The following is an 18,830-nucleotide window of genomic DNA, read 5'->3' on the forward strand; positions in this document are numbered from 1 at the left end:
GTGCTGCCTCTCTACGCCATGGCCGGCACCACGGCCATGCCAGCAGAGGGGCGAGGTGCGGTCCACGGCACTTGGCCGCCAGTGGAACTGGCCTTGCCACCAGCATAAGTGCATGTAAACACGGGTTTACACGCACTTATGCTGGCAGTGGGGTCACGCCACCTCCTAAGGCATTTCGCCCCCCCCCCCTCAGGAATGGGCTGTAAGTCACGTTAAGCCCACATCATATCTTTTCATACGACCCATGATCAGAAAATTGAGGCAATTTTGCCTTTAGGTTGGACAATTTACTACACTAATGAAGTAACGCCTCTTACTTTGGCCTCGGCCAAAGCAATTGCCTTATCACCTGGCTAATGGAACCATCAGTGCTTAGAGCAGAGCATGGGGGAGACTGAGTACGCTTCTTCTCTTCTGTCTCCTACAACTGCATCAGAAGTTTGTGAATCCACAGCTCCTTTCATCCACTTCAGAAAGCTGCTCTCATTATTGTCATTAACCCTTAGCTCAAGCCCACAACCCTCTGAAAGTCCAGAAGGTAATTCGCTATTGGGCACATATGAACCAGGCATTCCATGCGTAAGGCCTGCTGGAATAATGGCACCTTGCATAACTCCCATAAGGATGTGACTTACTGTCCTGTCATGATGGAGCCTCAAAACCAATAGGCTGGAAGGAAGAGCAAAGCTAACCAGGAACCAGAAGAACTGGGGGAAGGGAGGAGACAGGTGAGCAATAGAAACAAGTAGCAGGAAATGAAGTCTCCAGGGTTGTAGCAGTGTGAGAGAAGCAACAGTCTATAAGCTTTTGGCATCCCCTCATACAGTGTCAGGTAGATTGGTTATTGGCAAAATATTAATAAACTGTTGACTGCACTAATGAGAAGTGTGATGGACTTAGCATATTAGGGATGAACAATAGCCAATCATCCGCCCAAAGGATCAAAGCTACCCATGAAAAGCAGTTCTGATTCACCGAAGTAAATAACGTAAAAAGTCTCTATTATTGATCAACACTGTTGATTCAGCCCTTTTCAAAAATGTATGTTCCTGTATAAAATTCCTAACGTCGTAAAAGCATGGAAGCAGGAGTAGTTCTGTTGTAACGTGCAAAGGGGAATGTAGACTTGTAGAACCCTGTCCCACATCAGAAGATGAGTGTGTAGGGTTGCCAACCTCCAGGTACTAGCTGGAGATCTCTTGCTATTACAACTGATCTCCAGCCAATAGAGATCAATTCACCTGGAGAAAATGGCCGCTTTGGCAATTGGACTCTATGGCTTTGAAGGTCCCTCCCCAAACCCCACCCTCCTCAGGCTCCGCCCCTAAAACCTCCCACTGGTTGCCAAAATAGACTATGTGTGTAGGAGATAAAGATTTTTTTAAATGTATGTTATTTAAAGCCTGCCGTTCTCACAGAAGTACCCAGGTTCTAGTTGTGAATTTTCCCACTTCACTTATTTAGGGTGGAAGCCTAAACACAGAGAAAATTCGAGTCACTCCCATTTCCTCTTTCCCTCTCTGTTCCTGTTCAAATATTAATTCATGGGTCTCTGTCTTCAAAGTAAATATATGATTTTAGTCGCCAAAGAACCAGGGGCAGGTTTCGCTGCAGCATGGCTGGCATTTGACCCTATAAACTGGAGGCTTAGGTGTTAACTATTTGTGAGCCAAGCATTTCAGCTTGCCTTGTGATGATGAAACATTCTGTGCACAGCCTGAGGGAAATAAAATGAATAATAACACACGGCACTGAGACCCTGTCTCATTTATTTCTAGAAACTGCACATTCAGGGAAAGGAAACCTGCCTACTTTGTCAAAAGAGAGTTTATCCGGTGGAGTGCCTGCTTGCCGACAAACAGACCTTTCATAAATCATGCTTTCGGTGTCACCACTGTGGCAGTAAATTAAGGTAAGACAAAGTGAACAATTAAAGCTTTGACATGCAAATAGTAGGATAACTGGCATCCATTTTCATACGAGTGATGTGTCCGAAGTATTCCATCAAAACTCAACAGGCCTGGTTTTCCAGTCCAGTTCTGTTGTGGAACTGACAGTTTAAACTGGTCACTTGCGTTATGTGTGGTCTGGACATCTTCCTCCAAGGAGGGGAGGGGAAATCGGTCTTCAGTATTTTAAAACTGTTTTTCTTTATGCAAGTTGTGTTATGAATCTTATAGCTAGAGTCCAAAAAGGACAAGAATGATTAATTTTTGCCCCTTGAAAGGATTTTTGCCTTGTGTGATGTTCGCAGAATAAGTCTATTTGGGCACTCAATATGCCAAGTAATCTGTGGGACCAGTAGAAGTGCCTGTAGCTGAACAGTGAAGAAAATGTGCTGTAGTGGTAGTGGGGGGGGAGCCTTGACTGGGGGCAGAGAGCAACCTTCACGTTCACATTGTGAGCTAAAATCTCACTCCCTCCAGGCAACTTTCAAATTGATCATTGGTCCAGATGTTATGCGAAACCATGGTTTAATTAAACTAACATGGTTTAATTAAACTAACATTAAACCAAACATGTTTTATATGTGATCATCTGAATGCAGACCATTCCGCTACCTGTGGTTAGTTAATGTCATACCAGGATCTGAAACTATGGCCTGAAGTTGGCATGTTAACAGCCCTTAGTCTTAGTTATGGTGGCGTGTGGCATATGAATGCAGACATCCTAACTTAATCCTGGCTCATTCCTTGGTGCCAACCTTACCACAGCACAAGACCAGGATACTCTGCAGGGCAAGGGGGGGGGGAACGAGCAGGGGCAATGGAATCAGCGTTCATCACTTCAAACCAGAATGTGAATGATTGTCTGCAAACAAAATCCTGGTTTAACAAACTAACCATAATTAAACCACAGTTTCATGTGACTTTGGAACTGAGCCTGAGAAGCAACCAATGGGAATATCAAATCTGAAAAAGAAGTTTCATAGAAATATGGCATCTTGGAGATCTCTTCTTTGTTGTTTATGCTTAGCAATATTATTAACAGCATCTTCATGAGGAAGGGGCAGAACTGGACTTATAAGTGGGGCCTGCTCCTCCTTTCCACACTTCAGAAACAATCTGTGAAGGGGGGAGGGATATGTGCACTGAAAGAGTGAGGATATATGAGGAGCAGATTTTAGACCAGCCTTACCTTTTGCAAGTTACTACAAGATTAATGGAAAATTAGCCAGCCCACTCCCCCAAAAAACACACACATACATCCGGATTTAAACAAGCTTAACATTGAGTGGACTGCACCCAATATTAGTCAGGTTTTGCTTCAACCTTTAAATTTTTTTTTTGCTTTGCTTTCAAGTGCCCAAGGGAAAAAAAATCCTTGCTGACCTTGTCCTGTTTCATATAGAAAAACTTCCATTTAGTCCAGGAATGTGGCTCATGGGCTACATCTGTCCCACCAAGGGCACTTATCCGATTAAAACTAATTAACACTAATAACAATTTAATTAATTCATATTAATAAAATTAGTACCTTGTTTGCATTTAGATGATTTATAGTATGTGTGGCCCAACCAAGTTACAGTTATGCGTAACAAATGAATCTGACAGCCCTCATCGTATCCATCTAATTTGTGCCTTTTCTCCCACAAGAAGGCTGTTGAGGGGCTGTGGCTCAGTGGTAGAACATCTGCTTGGTGTACAGAAAGTCACAGGTTCATTCCCCAGCATCTCCAGTTAAAGGGACTAGGCAAGCAGGTGATGGGAAAGACCTCTGTCTGAGACCCTGGAGAGCCGCTGCCGGTCTGAGTAGACAATACTGACTTTGGTGGACCAAGGGTCTGATTCAGTATAAGGCAGCTTCATGTGTTCATGTGGGACACCTCACTCTAAGTGAAGTTATAAACCAAGCCCTAAAAGAGAAAATTATTTCATCTGCTGGGTGTAACATATTTTCCCTTTCAAAAGTGACATGAGTTAAGAATGTATTTATAGATGCTGTTATTTATAGCTACTTAAAAATGTCAACTAAAATAAAATATTCTTGGAGCATTTATGATAGATAGATGCCATAAAGCATTTTCTCTTTGATTTGGCAGCTTGGGAAATTATGCTTCTCTCCATGGAAAAATATACTGTAAACCCCATTTTAAGCAACTTTTCAAATCCAAAGGAAATTACGATGAAGGTTTTGGACACAAGCAACATAAAGAATTATGGATCTCCAAAAATCAAAAAGGTTCCATTGGTTCTGGTCATTCTAAAGAAGTTAATCCAAAGGGGGCTAACCCAACTGATCGAATGTTACGTTCTGGCAGTCAGCAAGCCCAGTGTGAAACTTCGGGCGACAATTTAAAACAGAATACAGAGAGAGGCAAATTAAACATTACATGGCCTCCTTCCATGGGAACATCAAGAAAATCATTTTCTATAGAGGAGGAAGTTAAAGTGAATAAGCCAAAATGGCCACCAGAAGGTCCTGAACAAGAGGCCACTGGAACCCAAACAAATCCTTCTACAGGTGACAGAAATCAACCTCAGCTCTCAAACGGAAATAATCTTTGGGAGAGCGAGGAGGGGAAAAAAGATGAATCCATTGACTTGAAATCAAACAACCAGTCCTTTCCCGTTTATGTGTCTAAAGAGGAGGAACTTGTAAATAATAGCAGGGTGAAGACTTGTGAAGCGGATACCAAAGGGAAAAACGGTCAAAAAGAATATGTGCGAAGGAAAAAGAGTGACAATGAAATATCCGAGAAGAGGGAGAAGAGTGGGAAGAATGTAAAAGAATGCAATAATGGGGCTGTGCAGAGAGCTGAAAAGGAGAGAGAGGGGAAACTTATCAAAGTCAACAGCACAGAGGTTTTACAGGTTACTAACACTGACAACGAATCTGTATTGCAGGGTAATAATAAAGGCAGCATCTTAAACAGCAACAACAACAATAGTAATAATTGCTGTCAATTACCTGTTCCCCATCAAAACATTTATTGGCTGGAAGAATATAGTGGAGATATGCGCTCTCCGTTAACAGAGTCAAATCATGCAAAGAAACCTGCACTGGAATCTGCATTAGAAAGACAAGTTGTACGTTTAGAACTGCTCAGTATAACTGACTGTGAAGCGGGTTGTTCCACAGAGGCTTTCAATCTTGGAGATGATGAAGAAAACATCAAAAGAAAAGGTACCATTACCTCCGATAGTCATATTCGACATAATAATAAAGATGCCAGCTGTCAAAATCCATGCGCTGGCAATGTTGTCATGTTACAGGAGGTTGCTAATACAACATTTCCTTTGGCGAGTGAATTTGGAGGCATTGGGGAAGCAATCAGGCATGTCAAAAAGTTAAATACTGTTTCATCGGATAATGTGGAGACTCTTTCTTTACCTGGCAGTGGCGGGATTGGTCTGTTAGGCTCTGTACACACCGTTAAAACGGTTTCCGACCCACTTTTGAAAGACTGTGTGGATTACGCTATTAATACCTGTCAAGAAGATGAAATAATTGAAATGTTGCAAAATGATGCAAGCACAAGCTTAGATTTACTGACCTCAAGCTGTAGAGCTGTTCCATCATCTCTAGAAGATGGAGTCAAGGTGGAGCTGCAAGCGATTGGCGAGCAAATTAAACAAAACAGATGGCGTGATGAAAATGAATAAATGCAGTCCCTCCAACCAAGCTCAAGGTGTAATTTACTTGGATTAATGTGGTTAAAATGTTTATAGTTTGTGGGATATGCCTTCTAAATCCAGTTATCTGACTAGAATTTTTTTTAAAGAATTTAACACCCAAAGGTTACACACCATAATTTAATTTATACTGAATTTGCTGAAAGTATTGTGGAAACCCTGTGTACCTAAAGTCTGAGGGCCGTTTCATCTCTTCAGAAATCAAATAACCTGTATTTCTGTTTTTCTTTATGTTTATTAAGGGATATGAAATACATTTATGGACATATCCCTGATTATTCAGTGCTTAATATCTCATGGCTGAATGTGTGGATTGAAAAGTAATGTGTTTTGAGGTGACATTGAGTGATGTGATATTTTGTGGTGGTCGGTCTCTGCTGAGTTCATTCGTACATGCAAATTATTACTTATTGTTGGAGCCGTCAAGTGACAAGTGCACACGTATTGAATCAGTAGGCTACATTATGATTCTCTTACCAGCGCTCTGTTCAATGGCGATGCTTTACCTGTTGAAAGACTAGGAGATTAAGCACCTGGTGTGCTCTAAAATGAAGACAAATATTTCTAAAGATATTTTTTCACCTATTGTAAGTACATGAGCAATTGCTCCGTGATATAATATGTACATTGGCTTTTTTAGCTTATAGTAGTGGCATTTTTTCCTCTCAGTTTTTTAAACAGAGATCCCATTTTGGAGTTCTTGGTTTGAAATAAACCACGAAATACACTAGAATCCAACATTTTGCATATTAGGGCCCTTTTCTCTCCCCCCCCCTTTTTGATGCGTGGTGTTTCTTCCCTTTTTTGATATCTAAAATGAACATTAGGCAGCCTGATAACCAAAAATTAGGGGAACGATTCAGTAAAAGTGAAGCATTATGCAGCCTGATCCAATTAATGTTTCCTCAGAAGTAAGTACCACTGAGTTCATTGCGGCTTATTCTGAAGTAAGTGAGCATAGGATTGCAACCTTGAAAAGTCATCCCTAGGTGGTCTATTCAGGAAGGGCCCCTTGTATTCAATGGAGCTTACTCTCAGGAAAGTATTTGTAAAGTTCCATATGTTTCAGTGGCAGAGATTTTAAGCTTACAGTGCAATAAGGCTTCGATGTTGGGTGGGATTGTTCCAAAGTATGTAAAAATGTAAATGTGAATGCCTGAAGTGAAAGGCAGTGTGGTACAGGGGTTAGCATATCAAACTAGGACTGGAGGACCCGACTTCAAATCCCCACTCAGCCATGATTCTCCTTGGGTAACCTTGGGCCAGTCACTTTCTCTCAGCCTGAACTACCTCACAGCGTGGTTGTAATGATAAAATGGAGGTGGGAAAGACCCTAAACCTCTTTGAAGGAATGGTGCAGTAGTAAATAAGAACACCCTGGGGATGGCTGAATTGTTCCAAAGTGATCAGAAAGCAAACCAAGGACTGGTTCAGTTTTAGAATTTGCACACGCTTAAGTCACATTGAGTACTTTGTTAATACCTAACTTCATGTACTGAATAGCAGTGATTTTTTCTCCTAAGTTACCATTAGTTGAGCTTGCATGAAAGCACTTCACTGAGCAGTTGACAATGCCTAATAAAAAATAAAAAAGCACTTTACAAAATGTAGTTTCTGGATTTATTTTTAAAGTTTGATGCTCTTTGAAATGGTTGATAATAGCACATTATTATAATCATTTTAGCATAATGAATCACTACACAGTGAATGCAAAAAATAAAATAAAATTGGGGTACTGGAAACATACAGGAGCTGAATCTTCATAATCATTCCCTTCTGGAAGCAATAGCCTGTATTTGAAATAATAGACATAGTGAGACAAGTATGTCCCAAATATGAAATCCCTAAGGAATTTAATGGCCCCCTGTCCAGGTAGATTCGCACACAAGCATTGACTTGGGTACATCTGGCCAGAAAACCAATGATAAAACCATAGAATCAGAGTTGGAAGGGACCACCAAGTCATCTAGTCCAACCCCCTGCACAATGCAGGAAACTCACAAGGACCTCCCCCCGACACACACACACACCCAGTGGCCCCTACTCCATGCCCAGAAAATAGCAAAAATAGCAAAAAACCAACACCTCCTCCAGGATCCCTGGCCAATCTGGCCTGTAGGAAAATTGCTTCCTGACCCCAAAATAGCATTGATCAGTTGCTCGGAAGGGGGAACATTAGGCTAGATTTAGTTTTCCCCACTCATAGCAAAGCTCACTGGCCCTGAGGTGTATATTTGCATGCAGTGTCAGCTGCTTAGGGAAGTTGATTTGCAGCAATCATCCATGGGCACCTTGTACAAGATTAAAGGGGCAGATTTGTCCTGGTCCCCCGTCTTTGCTGGCGATCCCCTTGTGGCATGGCATATCATTCTTAGGGGTCCCCCCCTCACCATTTGCTCAAGAAATTCTCCTGTACCTAGAGTTGCCAACCTCCAGGTAGTAGCTGGAGATCTCCTGCTATTACAGCTGATCTCCAGAAGAGATCAGTTCATCTGGAGAAAATGGCTGCTTTGGCTATTGGACTCCATGGCACTGAAGTCCCTCCCCTCCCCAAACCCTGCCCTCCACCCCCAAAATCTCCAGGTATTTCCCAATCTGGAGCTGGTAACCCTACCTGTACCTCTGGTTTTCCAGCACAAGTGAACCCCTCACTGTGCCACCCAAGCAGTCCAACCACCTCTACTAACCTCTGATGGCAGCTTTTCAAAGGGCAAAGAGAAGAGGAGGCAGGGAAGAGCCATTTCTCAGAACTCCTTCCTGCAAGGGAGTTTGGCTCCAAGGTGTTAACTCCCCTCAATCCTGAATGATCCCCATTACAAACCACTGAAAATTTGCTTGGAACATTTATCTTCCTCAGTATTCTTCTATGCAGGGACTTTCGGATGTCACTCACTTTTATGTGTTTGAAGGGAGAGGTCGTATCCTTCACCCACACACCCCTCCTCTGATAAAATAAATGTGATATTACAACCCGCATCTCCATTATTGGCCAGAAGTGTGACTTCGCAAGCATAAACTCTATTGCATACATGATTACAAGCCCACAGTGCTCACTGAAAAGTCTTTCTATATTTTTCCCACTGCACCATAGTCTAAAACTTTAAGCAATGTTCTAAATCTTCCCTGAAGGATATAAAAATGAGGCAGCTCATCCATACCAGAAATGAGACAAATGGATCACTTGCCTGAATCCCCATCAATTTTGGGGAAGAAAGGTGATGGAAGGAAAGAGAATTCTAAAATAAAGCAAAACCCAGCAAGTGGAATGCAGCTTTTAGCATAAAAAAAGAAGTTGAAGTCTGAGAGATCAGGGAGAAAGCATTCATATTGCACCGACCTTGAAGGTAGCCGGCTAGCAGAGGAAGAAAAAGCCTTGCAAAGCTTTGAGTAAAGCAAAGACAAATATGTGTCCTCTGGAATATCAACAGTATGCTAAAATGAAATCGAAGGAACTGTGGAAGAAAAATAGTCCTGAAGCAGCTGTAATGAATAGGCAGAAATATGTTTTCAGATTTGTGTGTCAGGGATTGCGCTGGGTATTGGGGCAGAACAAGTCTTGCTCACCAGCCCTATTCCCTATCTCCTTTTAACAACCTAGAAAGCCTTACTTGACGTGAAAGGGATCAGGCCTGGCTGATGAAACACTGATAAAATTGTGGTGCTCACTGTTGTGTGGCCACATTCAAGCCTCTGGTGTACAACCTGTGTTGCAAAACCAGAAAGGTCATTTGTACTCAGGAACAGCAACCGCACAGTGAACCAAACTCTCGCAGGCCTGGATTCACCTTTTCGATGACGACAGAGGGCAAAGGTCCACAGCTGATGGACATATGAAGCAGCTTGCACTAGGGTTACAAGCTTTCTGGATTGGATACAATATTTGGGGGTTGGACATCCTGTCCTGAGGCTTAGAAGAGGAGTTATATCTTTAGGAGAAAGACACCCCCCTTTATATTTATATTTGGGTATACATGCATGCATACAAGTGCACACACGTAGGCGCAGAGTCCTACTGGGTACCACCGGCTTTTCTGCCTGATCCCTTCCAATTAACCTCTTCACTGTAGCCCCTGTCCCCATATGCCTTTTGTCCAGATGGGTCCCACAAGAGGCCCTCCCTCTTTTGCCACTGGAAAAGCTGGTGTCCTGATGCAGGCAGATATGAGGGCCAGAGGCAGGAGGCATAATCAGTAAACCCACCCAAGGCCAAGCACTGTTTTGTCCAAGTCATCAGTACAAGAGGGGATAATCCAAGTCCAGAGTCACATATGATTCCAACGTTGGGGTAACAGGGGTCCAGAAAACAGCAAGAACACACAGCCGATACACAGAGTGGGCACGACAAGTTGCTCCAACAAGGGGCCTGGCTCATTGACTGCTTCAATAGGCCCTTGTCTTGTTGGGATAGCATAGCCAGCTGTTGCTCATTAAGCCATTCTGGCATTCCAAGCCTGGTGGAGCGCATCAGCCTCATTACTACTGTCAGTTAGTGATCTGCTGTGGGCTTGTAGTCCGGCTCTTGTATTTCCAGTTGGAGCCTTCTGCGCCTCTGCTCTAGCAGTCTTGGTGAACCCTCCAGTGATGCTGTCTGCAGCAGGCTTCAGGCATAGCTGGACCCCCTGAGCTGGAAGGCTATAGATACAGTAAGGATTCCTCTGCCTGCTGATGCTCCTCTGTTCTCACACTGCCTTCTGTGGGGGAGGGACTTCAATAGGGTGTAATGCCATAGAATCCACCTTCCAAAGTGGCCATTTTCTCCATGTGAACTGATCTCTGCTGCCTGGAGATCAGTTGTAATAGCAGGAAATCTCCAGCCACCACCTGGAGGGTGGCAACCCTAGCTATGGGGTCACCATAAATCAGCTAAGACTTGATGGCAATTTTGCCTGAGAAAGACCACCCACCCAAAATTCGTTTCAAATTTTGCTTGAGGCAAAGTTTCACTGGCAACTCTACCTCCACATCTTACAGAATATCTGCAAAGATATACAATGCCTGCCGTTAGCGGTTTGCAAAACTGGAGTTTCCACTGCAACCTTGCTTTTTATCTGTAGCTATAAAACTGTTCCTATGGAATCCTGGTGCTGCCCAAGATTTGGTAAACTCCACTGAGACGGAGCAGGAGGGAAGGTGCTGCTTTGTGCCCTTGGTACAGGACTGTGACTAAAAGCCACATTAAACCTTTCAACATTTGCTCTGACTCATAAGACAGTGTATCGCTTAAGTAGAAAAGTCAATCTGGTATAAGAGAGATAAAAATCTAGAACTCTTTTGTAAAAATGCCAGCCTGGGACAGTTTCATTTTCAGCTTTGTCAGTTCCATATTTAACTCAGAATGAGCCTCAGCCATATAGCTAGAGCCTGCCTGCAGTAAAACAAAACAGCTCTCAAAATGGAAAAAGTTTGCTTTTGCTAGGGTAAATCACCTCCTCCCTGGAGATTCCATGGCCATTTGTTAAATATTTCAAATCTGATGAGACCAAAAACACATAATTACATCAAAAGTAATGTGTAAGTTTTCCTAAGACTAACCAGATTGCTGCTGCTGTTTCCAGAGAAACTGGTAAATGAATCATTTCTGGGTTAGATTGAGGGAGGGGATCCATTCATATCTAACCATGAAGCAGAGGTCACCAACCTTGTTGAACCTGTAGTCACTATTGGCATTTTGAGATTGGGTGCCACAACAAAATGGCTGCCATGGAGGGCAGTCAAATGGCTGCTATAAGGGCTGGGTCCAATCACTAAATCTTGGGTGGTTTCACAATACGTTAGGAGGTTCTCATATAATGGAAGCACCAATTTATTTATTTATTTATTTGTTTTTACTTTATACCCTGCCTCTCTCCCCAGTGGGTACCCAAAGCTATTTCAAATGGATGCTCCCTGCAGAACCTGCTTTCTGGGTTCTTCTGAAGCATCTCCTACTCCAGTGAAGGGAAGGGAAGCTCTTTACTTTGGGGCAGAGATACTCCAGGGACAAAGCAAGTGGGCTCCAGGAAACACACTGCTGGGTGCCTGATGGACACCATATTGGGTATCATTGCCATCAGCTACCATCTCTACAGGGACTTTATATGAATCTCCCCTGTGTTTGTACTAATTTGTGACAGAATGGATCGGTGAACCAGATACATTCAAAAGATCTTCACCCCAGAACAACTACAGGGAAAAGTCAACAAGTCACAAACAAATAGTACAAATTTAAGAAGGAGGAGGAAGATTCCCCACTCCTCCACATGAGCGGCGGATGCTAATCTGGTAAACCGGGTTGGTTTCCCCACTCCTACACATGAAGCCAGCTGGATGACCTTGGGCTAGTCCCAGTTCTGTTAGAGCTCTCTCAGCCCCATCGACCTCACAGGGTGTCTGTTGTGGGGAGGGGAAGGGAAGGTGATTGTAAGCCAGCTTGATTCTTCCTTAAGTGGTAGAGAAAGTGGCATACCTGGATGATGCTGAGTTATCTCTCAGCACAACCTAACTCACAAGTAATAATTCCAGGGGACTAGCAGTGTTAATTTGCAACAGCAAAAAATAAAATAAAATAAAATAAAATAAAGCTGTATTTGTTTTCGTCATTAAACTGCCACAAGACTCTGGGGTTGTTTTTTTTTTGTTACTTCACAGGGGTGGGGTGAAAATAAAAAAGGGGGGAGGGGAAAAAGAGTCTCTGAGCTGCATGGATGAATGTGGGGATGAAAATAACATGTACATAAATTTCAATCATTTTTTTCAATAATCCCTGGCATGAAATTGGCCTTTTTCATTGTTGCCAACTGGCTAAAAACCAAAACACTACAGTCTGGCTGGTTCCAGTCCTTTTGACAATGGCTGGATATCAGCAGGTAAAGCTTTTTGTGTCGTGGAGATAAGCATCACCTGCTAATTACTGAAGATCTAACTTCTACTTGGGCTGGTTCAAAAACTGGCCGCCTTCTTAGAATGGTTAATAGGGAAAACAGCAGTTCAGTGGCTTATAGATCACAGTGTCTAGAGAATGGATTTGTTTTTGTAATGTCCACTGAAGAAACAACCAGACGTTAATGTGTCCTTAAGAGACCTCTGAGTTTCTAGTGTTCAACTTTATGGGACTTGTAAATGTATAGGTTAACCCATGTGGCTTCATTAGCATAGTTGGCACCCAGACCAGCTAAGAACAACAACGTGAATTCTTTTCAGTGCTGTCAGTCAAGTGCCTTCTCACAGCTATAAAGAGACATTGATAATAAATGTCCTGGGGAGGTGCTGTACTTTCCTTGGGTCAAGAGACCACTAAAGGCACAAGCGTGACTACTGCAATCCTCCATTAGCATTTGTGTTTTCTGTGAAACGTTAACCTGCTTTACGTATGGTGATATAACACACACATGTAGAGTACTGTAAAAGGGCCCAGAACCAATGAATGGTGGCTATAAAAGCAAAGGCTGTTTTTTTAATCCAGGAGTGATGAAAGCCATAGAGCTTGATAGAATTAGGACCTGGCTGAGGGCACTTCCACACATGCCAAATAATGCACTTTCAATCCACTTTCAATGCACTTTGAAGCTGGATTTTACCATCTGAAATGGCAAAATCCACTTGCTAACCATTGTTAAAGTGCACCGAAAGTAGATTTAAAGTGCATTATTCAGCATGTGTGAAAGCGCCACAAAATAGAGGCGGTGGGGGAGATAGAGGAGAGAACATGGGAGTATAAGGTCTTGCAGTATCCAGTGGGATTCATCTCCAGAGGAATTTCAGAAGTAGGGAAGTAAGAGTTAATAAATGCCTCCTTGATTCGAAAAAGGGAATTTTTCACTTTCATATAGTCTGTCACAGTGTCGGTCTTACCTCCAGCACCAAGTGATGTGGTAGTGTACCATAACTTCCAGGATTGAGTCATGGATTGGAGATACCTCAGACACCATAAAGCAACAAAACCTATATCATACTAGAAAGTGGGCAGACCCTGGTACCACCAAACTAAAGGCTAGTGTGTTGATGGTTAGCTCAATTAGAGACCAATTTGGAGGCTCCCTGGACTCTTCTTGCCTACTGATCAGATTGCATGGGTTGAAACTAGGATTGCCTACTCTTAAAAGGTACAAATCTGGCAAGGGACAGGCATGGATCCAGAGTTCACCTACCCAAGGGCAGGACCAGTGGAATCAAGGAGTGGAGCTCACAGGGGTGCCTAGGGACAGAACTTAGGGAGTCAAAGGATTAGAGGGAAATGCTCAAAGGACTGAGACAAACAGAAAATCCTGAAACATAGCATAGTAATTGCTTGCAGATCAAACTGATATTAAAGAGATAGCTACAGGAACGTGTTTAAAAGTTGGCATCCCTATTGAAGAGATCTCAGGAGGAAAAGGGGTCCAGAGAATACAGCTGGGGTGTTTTTTTTAAAAAAAGCAGCTTTGGGGGCACAGAAAAACTTCAGCTGAAAATGAAAGTTTAAGTTGACTGCCAGCCTACTGTTGCACAGGTCTTAAAGGCATAGCACTGCAATTCTTTTGCCACCCTCACCTTAAAGGCACTAGATCACGATGGGTAGCCATGTTAGTCTGTCTGTAGCAGTAGAAGACCCAACCAGAGATGGATTGACTCAATAAAGGAAGCCACAGCCTTCAGTTTGCAAGATCTGAGCAAGGCTGTCAAAGATAGGACATTTTGGAGGACTTTCATTCATAGGGTCGCCATGAGTCAGAAGCGACTTGACGGCACTTAACACACACACACACAGCAGTAGAAAAGAGCAAGAGACCAGTAGCACCTTAAAAACTAAGAAAACTTCTGGCAGAGTATGAGCTTTCGTGAGTCACAGCTCACTTCTTCAGATACTACCAAACTTAAAGGCACTAAACATTTTTTTAATGGCCTCTCTCCTATTCTCTCCATTATCTGAAACAAACCTCTTTTGACAACAGGCCAGGAGCAGGAAAAATGTTATGCCTGTAGATAATTGGTCAGCGGGCAACTAGTAGGGTTGCCAACCTCCAGGTCATGGCTGGTGATCTCCCGCTATAACAACTGATCTCCAGGCAACAGAGATCAGTTCCCCTGGAGAGGATGGCCACTTTGCCAATTGGATTCTATGGCATTGAAGTCCCTCCCCTCTCCAAACCCCATCCTCCTCAGGCGCCACTCCCAAAATCTCCAGGTGTTTCCCAACCCAGAGATGGCAACCCTAGCAACTAGCTTGAGCTACCAAGAAAGGGTGGCCCTGCTGTTAAGCTGCACCACCTTTTCATAGTAACATTCAGGAAATATCCTATCATACACACCCATCCTTATCTAGCTACACACAAAGCACTTTTCTGCAGGGTTTTGGCCATAAATATTTATAGTCAAGCCTCAGTTCCAACATGGAGGATAATTACAAGAATTACTTACATAATATTTGGGTCACCGAAGTTAACGTCCAACTGGAAAATGCAAATGCAAGCGTATTAAATTATTGCTGCTAACAATGCATAACAAACAAATGCAGGGCAAGAGACAGGGGAAAAATATCAAATTTCTAATTATAGCATTCTAAATCAAATATTTTGCAAAGACAAATGACCTGCAGTTGTAAGATGTGACGGGAAAGTAAGTCAACAATGATTAAGTAGCAAAATATTTGGGGTATTCTGATTTTAAAATTATGATATTAGAAGATTCAGTAGCAGGTTTCTACCTCCTCTTCCCTTGCCCTAGAATTGATAGAGTTGCAATCTTTCAACAAGGCTCTGCTTTTATGCCATTCACAGTAGTCTGACGTGAAAAATTTGGCCAGTGATGGTTTTCCTGGTGCTAAACTAGGGTTTAGCCCTCAGTTTGCAAGATCTGTGCAAGGCTGTCAAAGATAGAACATTTTGGAGGACTTTGATTCATGGTCGCCATGAGTTGGAAGCGACTTGATGGCACTTAACACACACACAAACTGGGGTTGCCAGCTGAGCAGTGGCAACCAGCAGGAGGTTTAGGGAGCGGGTACATGCCAATAGGTGCTGCACCAACCTGGAAGTTATGTCATCATTAAGTGATTCCTGGAAGTTATGACCAGGAATCACTTAATGATGACATAACTTCCAGGCATGACACTCTAGGATCTCCTGAAGCTTTATGGTTTTATCGTACAGTTTCAGTGGAATCCTATAGCATCACAAAGACATCATGTCTAGGTTCGAGCTGGATGTGATGGTGTGGCATTGCCGTGACACATATCCCACCCCACCCCCATTTTTCCTGGCTACCGGGGCTGCAGGGCAGGAAGGAGGAGACCTGGCCATCCTGTGCTAAACCCATGCAAAACATTTCACCTGCTTTCTGTTCAGGCTGTCTTAAAGGATGGGTCCAGAAAAAAAGAGTTCCAAACCAATTCAGTGCTCTTGAATCGTATGCCTGATTCTAGTTTGCCCATTCTGGGTTGGAAAATTCCTGAAGGTGCCTAAAGAGGACAGAGTTTGAGGGGTCTCTGCAGGGATGCTGCGCCACAGATTCTGTGTTCCCAAAGCTTCAGGGGAACTGAGCTGGAGATTCGTTGTAATTCAGTCTGGAGATTAGTTGTAATTCAGAAATCCAGACTTGAGTTGCCAACCTACAGGTGGCACCTGGAGAACTCCTGCTATTACAAATTGATCTCCAGACAACCAAGTTCAGTTCCTCTGGAGAAAATGAATAGTTTAATAAGAGACTTACTGGGTTCAGTTCTTTGGGGGACCCGATCATTCAGAGCCCCCATTCAGTCAGAAATGTCACAGTGAAATCTATCATCTCGGAATTTAGGGTTGCCAAGAGGGTTGCCAGGTCCCCCCCTGGCCACCAGCAGGTGATGAGGGGAGTAGGGTTGCCAGATCCCGGTTGGGAAACTCCTGGAGATTTTGGGATGGAGTCTGGGGAGGACAGGGACCTCAGTGGGGTACAATGCCATAGAGTCCACCCTCCAAAGCATCCATTTTCTCCAGGGGAACTGATCTCTGTAGTCTGGAGTTAATTCTGGGGGATCCCCAGGTCTCACCTGGAGGCTGGCAACCCTTCTGCTACATCAGTCCCAACTCATACTCCTACATGTGTGAACCAGGCCATATTTTGTTTTTTTTAGGACATTTGATCCTGCTTTTTCATAAAAATACACATCATAATAAAACATGAATTAAAGTCATCAAACAGTTATAAAACCTGTAGATCTAGCCACCCCAGCCCCCAGTCTAAGCCATATTCATCACTGCGAAAGGTCTTCTAGAATAAGGAAAGCTTTACACTCTTCTGGAAGGCCTACAAATAGGGATGCCAGGCCCCTCTTTGCCACTGGCAGGAGGTTTTTTGGGGTGGAGCCTGAGGAGGGCAGGGTTTGGGTAGGGGAGAGACTCCAATGCCATAGAGTCCAATTGCCAAAGCGGCCATTTTCTCCTGGGGAACTGATCTCTATTGGCTAGAGATCAGTTGTAATAGTAGGTGATCTCCAGCTAGTACCGGGAGGTTGGCAACCCTACCTGCAAACAACATGCCTTCTACAAAGTTCCACAATCTAGTGGAAACTGCTGAGAAGGTGCTTCCATGAGTCCTTGCCATCAGAATTTCATAAAACAGATTTTCACCTCCAGATCATCCCTGGCTGGTTCATATGAGTCAAAATGGTCCTTCAAATCCACTGGACCCAAGCCATTCTGGGCTTTAAAGGTTAAAACAAGCATTTTGAATTGGACTTGGAAACCAATTGGGAGCAGTGCAATTAATATGGTACAGGTGCAGTGTCTCAAAGTGGACAGGCTATGAAACACCGTGGAAATCAGTTAAAGCAGAAGAAATGAAAAGCATTAACTACGCACAGTCCAGCCAGACATTAGATATTCTGTTTCCATTCGATGAGCCTCGTATAGCCTATGGTGAAGAAAGATAAGGAGAAGAAATTCATGTTTATGCCCTTAAGAAGTGCGTGTTCAGAACACTCTGGCTTTGTTTTCAATGTGCCTCGCTTTGCTGAGCTGTTGTAATTCATCAGCATGGTACTCAATTTTTCCAAAAGATCCTAGCTATGTCTTTGTGAGTGGGGTTAGTTAAGGGAAATATTTTCACGTTCCCTCGACAAGGGCATTTAGGTACTCAGGAAAGAAGCGAAGAACAATTTGAAACACTCCTGGCATTTATCTCTACCATCAGTCTGCAGTAAAACAGAAGCCAATCAAGCCCTGCTTGTGGGCCGAAGATGGAAAGCCTTGGAGCCTTTTAGTGTTTTTCTTCAGAAGCAAAGTAACCCCGCCATCCATGCATGATCACCCTTCCGAAGCATTTCTAAAGGCACCATATGGTTAAACTGGCAAAGGGAATAAAAAACAACATTAATGTTGCAATGAAATGATTCATGGTGGAGCTCGCTGGTGGTTTAGACTGCCCCGATACAAGCACACGCCTGCTCTGAAGATGGGGGCTGGAAAGCCAGGAGAAAAATAAATGTGCAGGTAAGGCAAGGGCTCTTTCCTGGACTTCCAGCCATGTTGGGAAATGTCACCTTGTAATGAAGAATGGGCTGTCTGATTTATAAGTACAAGGGGTTAGGCTGCTCTTGGATTACTACAAATGAGTCTATCATGGTGGAGGTGGTCTGAAGGGAGATCTGAAGCCTTTGGGACGTTTATGTTCTTTAATGGTGGTGACTGTTGCCAGAATGGGCATTTCACCGGCAGAGGTGGGACCTGAAAGGAAGGCTTGGGAGAGGAACAGCAGTTTGGTAGTTTTTGTATTCAGTCACAAGAGGGACATGAAGAGCGAGGTAAAAATAAACCGGAGTCTTGTGGCACCTTAAAGACCGACATTTTGTTTTATTCCACCATTTTGCTGGACTTTAAGGTGTCTCAAGACTACAGTTTATTTTTGCGGCAACAGACGGAATTGGCTGGAATTATTACCATAAAGAGTAAGGTGTGAAATGGCAGATGGCAAGGCACCCTGTGAGGAGGAGGAGGAGAAGGAGGAGGGATGAGAAGGGGGAAGAGGAGAAAAAGAAGAGTTGGTTTTTATATGCTGACTTTCTCTGCCACTTAAGGGAGAATTGAACCGGCTTACAATTACCTTCCCTTTCCTCTCCCCACAACAGACAACCTGTGAGGTAGATGAGGCTGAGAGAGTGTGACTAGCTCAAGGTCACCCAGCTGGCTTCGTGTGTTGGAGTGGGGAAACAAATCCAGTTCACCAGATTAGCCTCCGCCGCTCATGTGGAGGAGTGGGGAA

At 43.4% G+C, this 18,830-nt stretch overlaps 1 protein-coding gene across 1 annotated transcript in view; it reads left to right on the forward strand.

Moving 5' to 3' along the window:
• XIRP2 (xin actin binding repeat containing 2) overlaps window positions 1–4,176 on the forward strand; it is a 172,407-nt gene extending 168,231 nt beyond the window's left edge. Inside the window, exons 9-10 of the mRNA XM_056861183.1 lie at window positions 1,779–1,912; window positions 4,043–4,176. Of these exons, the coding sequence (XP_056717161.1) occupies window positions 1,779–1,873 (95 nt within the window). The 3' untranslated portion in view covers window positions 1,874–1,912; window positions 4,043–4,176. The remainder of the gene's footprint in view (window positions 1–1,778; window positions 1,913–4,042) is intronic.
• Window positions 4,177–18,830: the final 14,654 nt, after the last annotated feature.

The sequence above is a fragment of the Euleptes europaea genome, chromosome 15 (assembly GCF_029931775.1).
Source record: "Euleptes europaea isolate rEulEur1 chromosome 15, rEulEur1.hap1, whole genome shotgun sequence".
NCBI lineage: Eukaryota > Metazoa > Chordata > Lepidosauria > Squamata > Sphaerodactylidae > Euleptes > Euleptes europaea.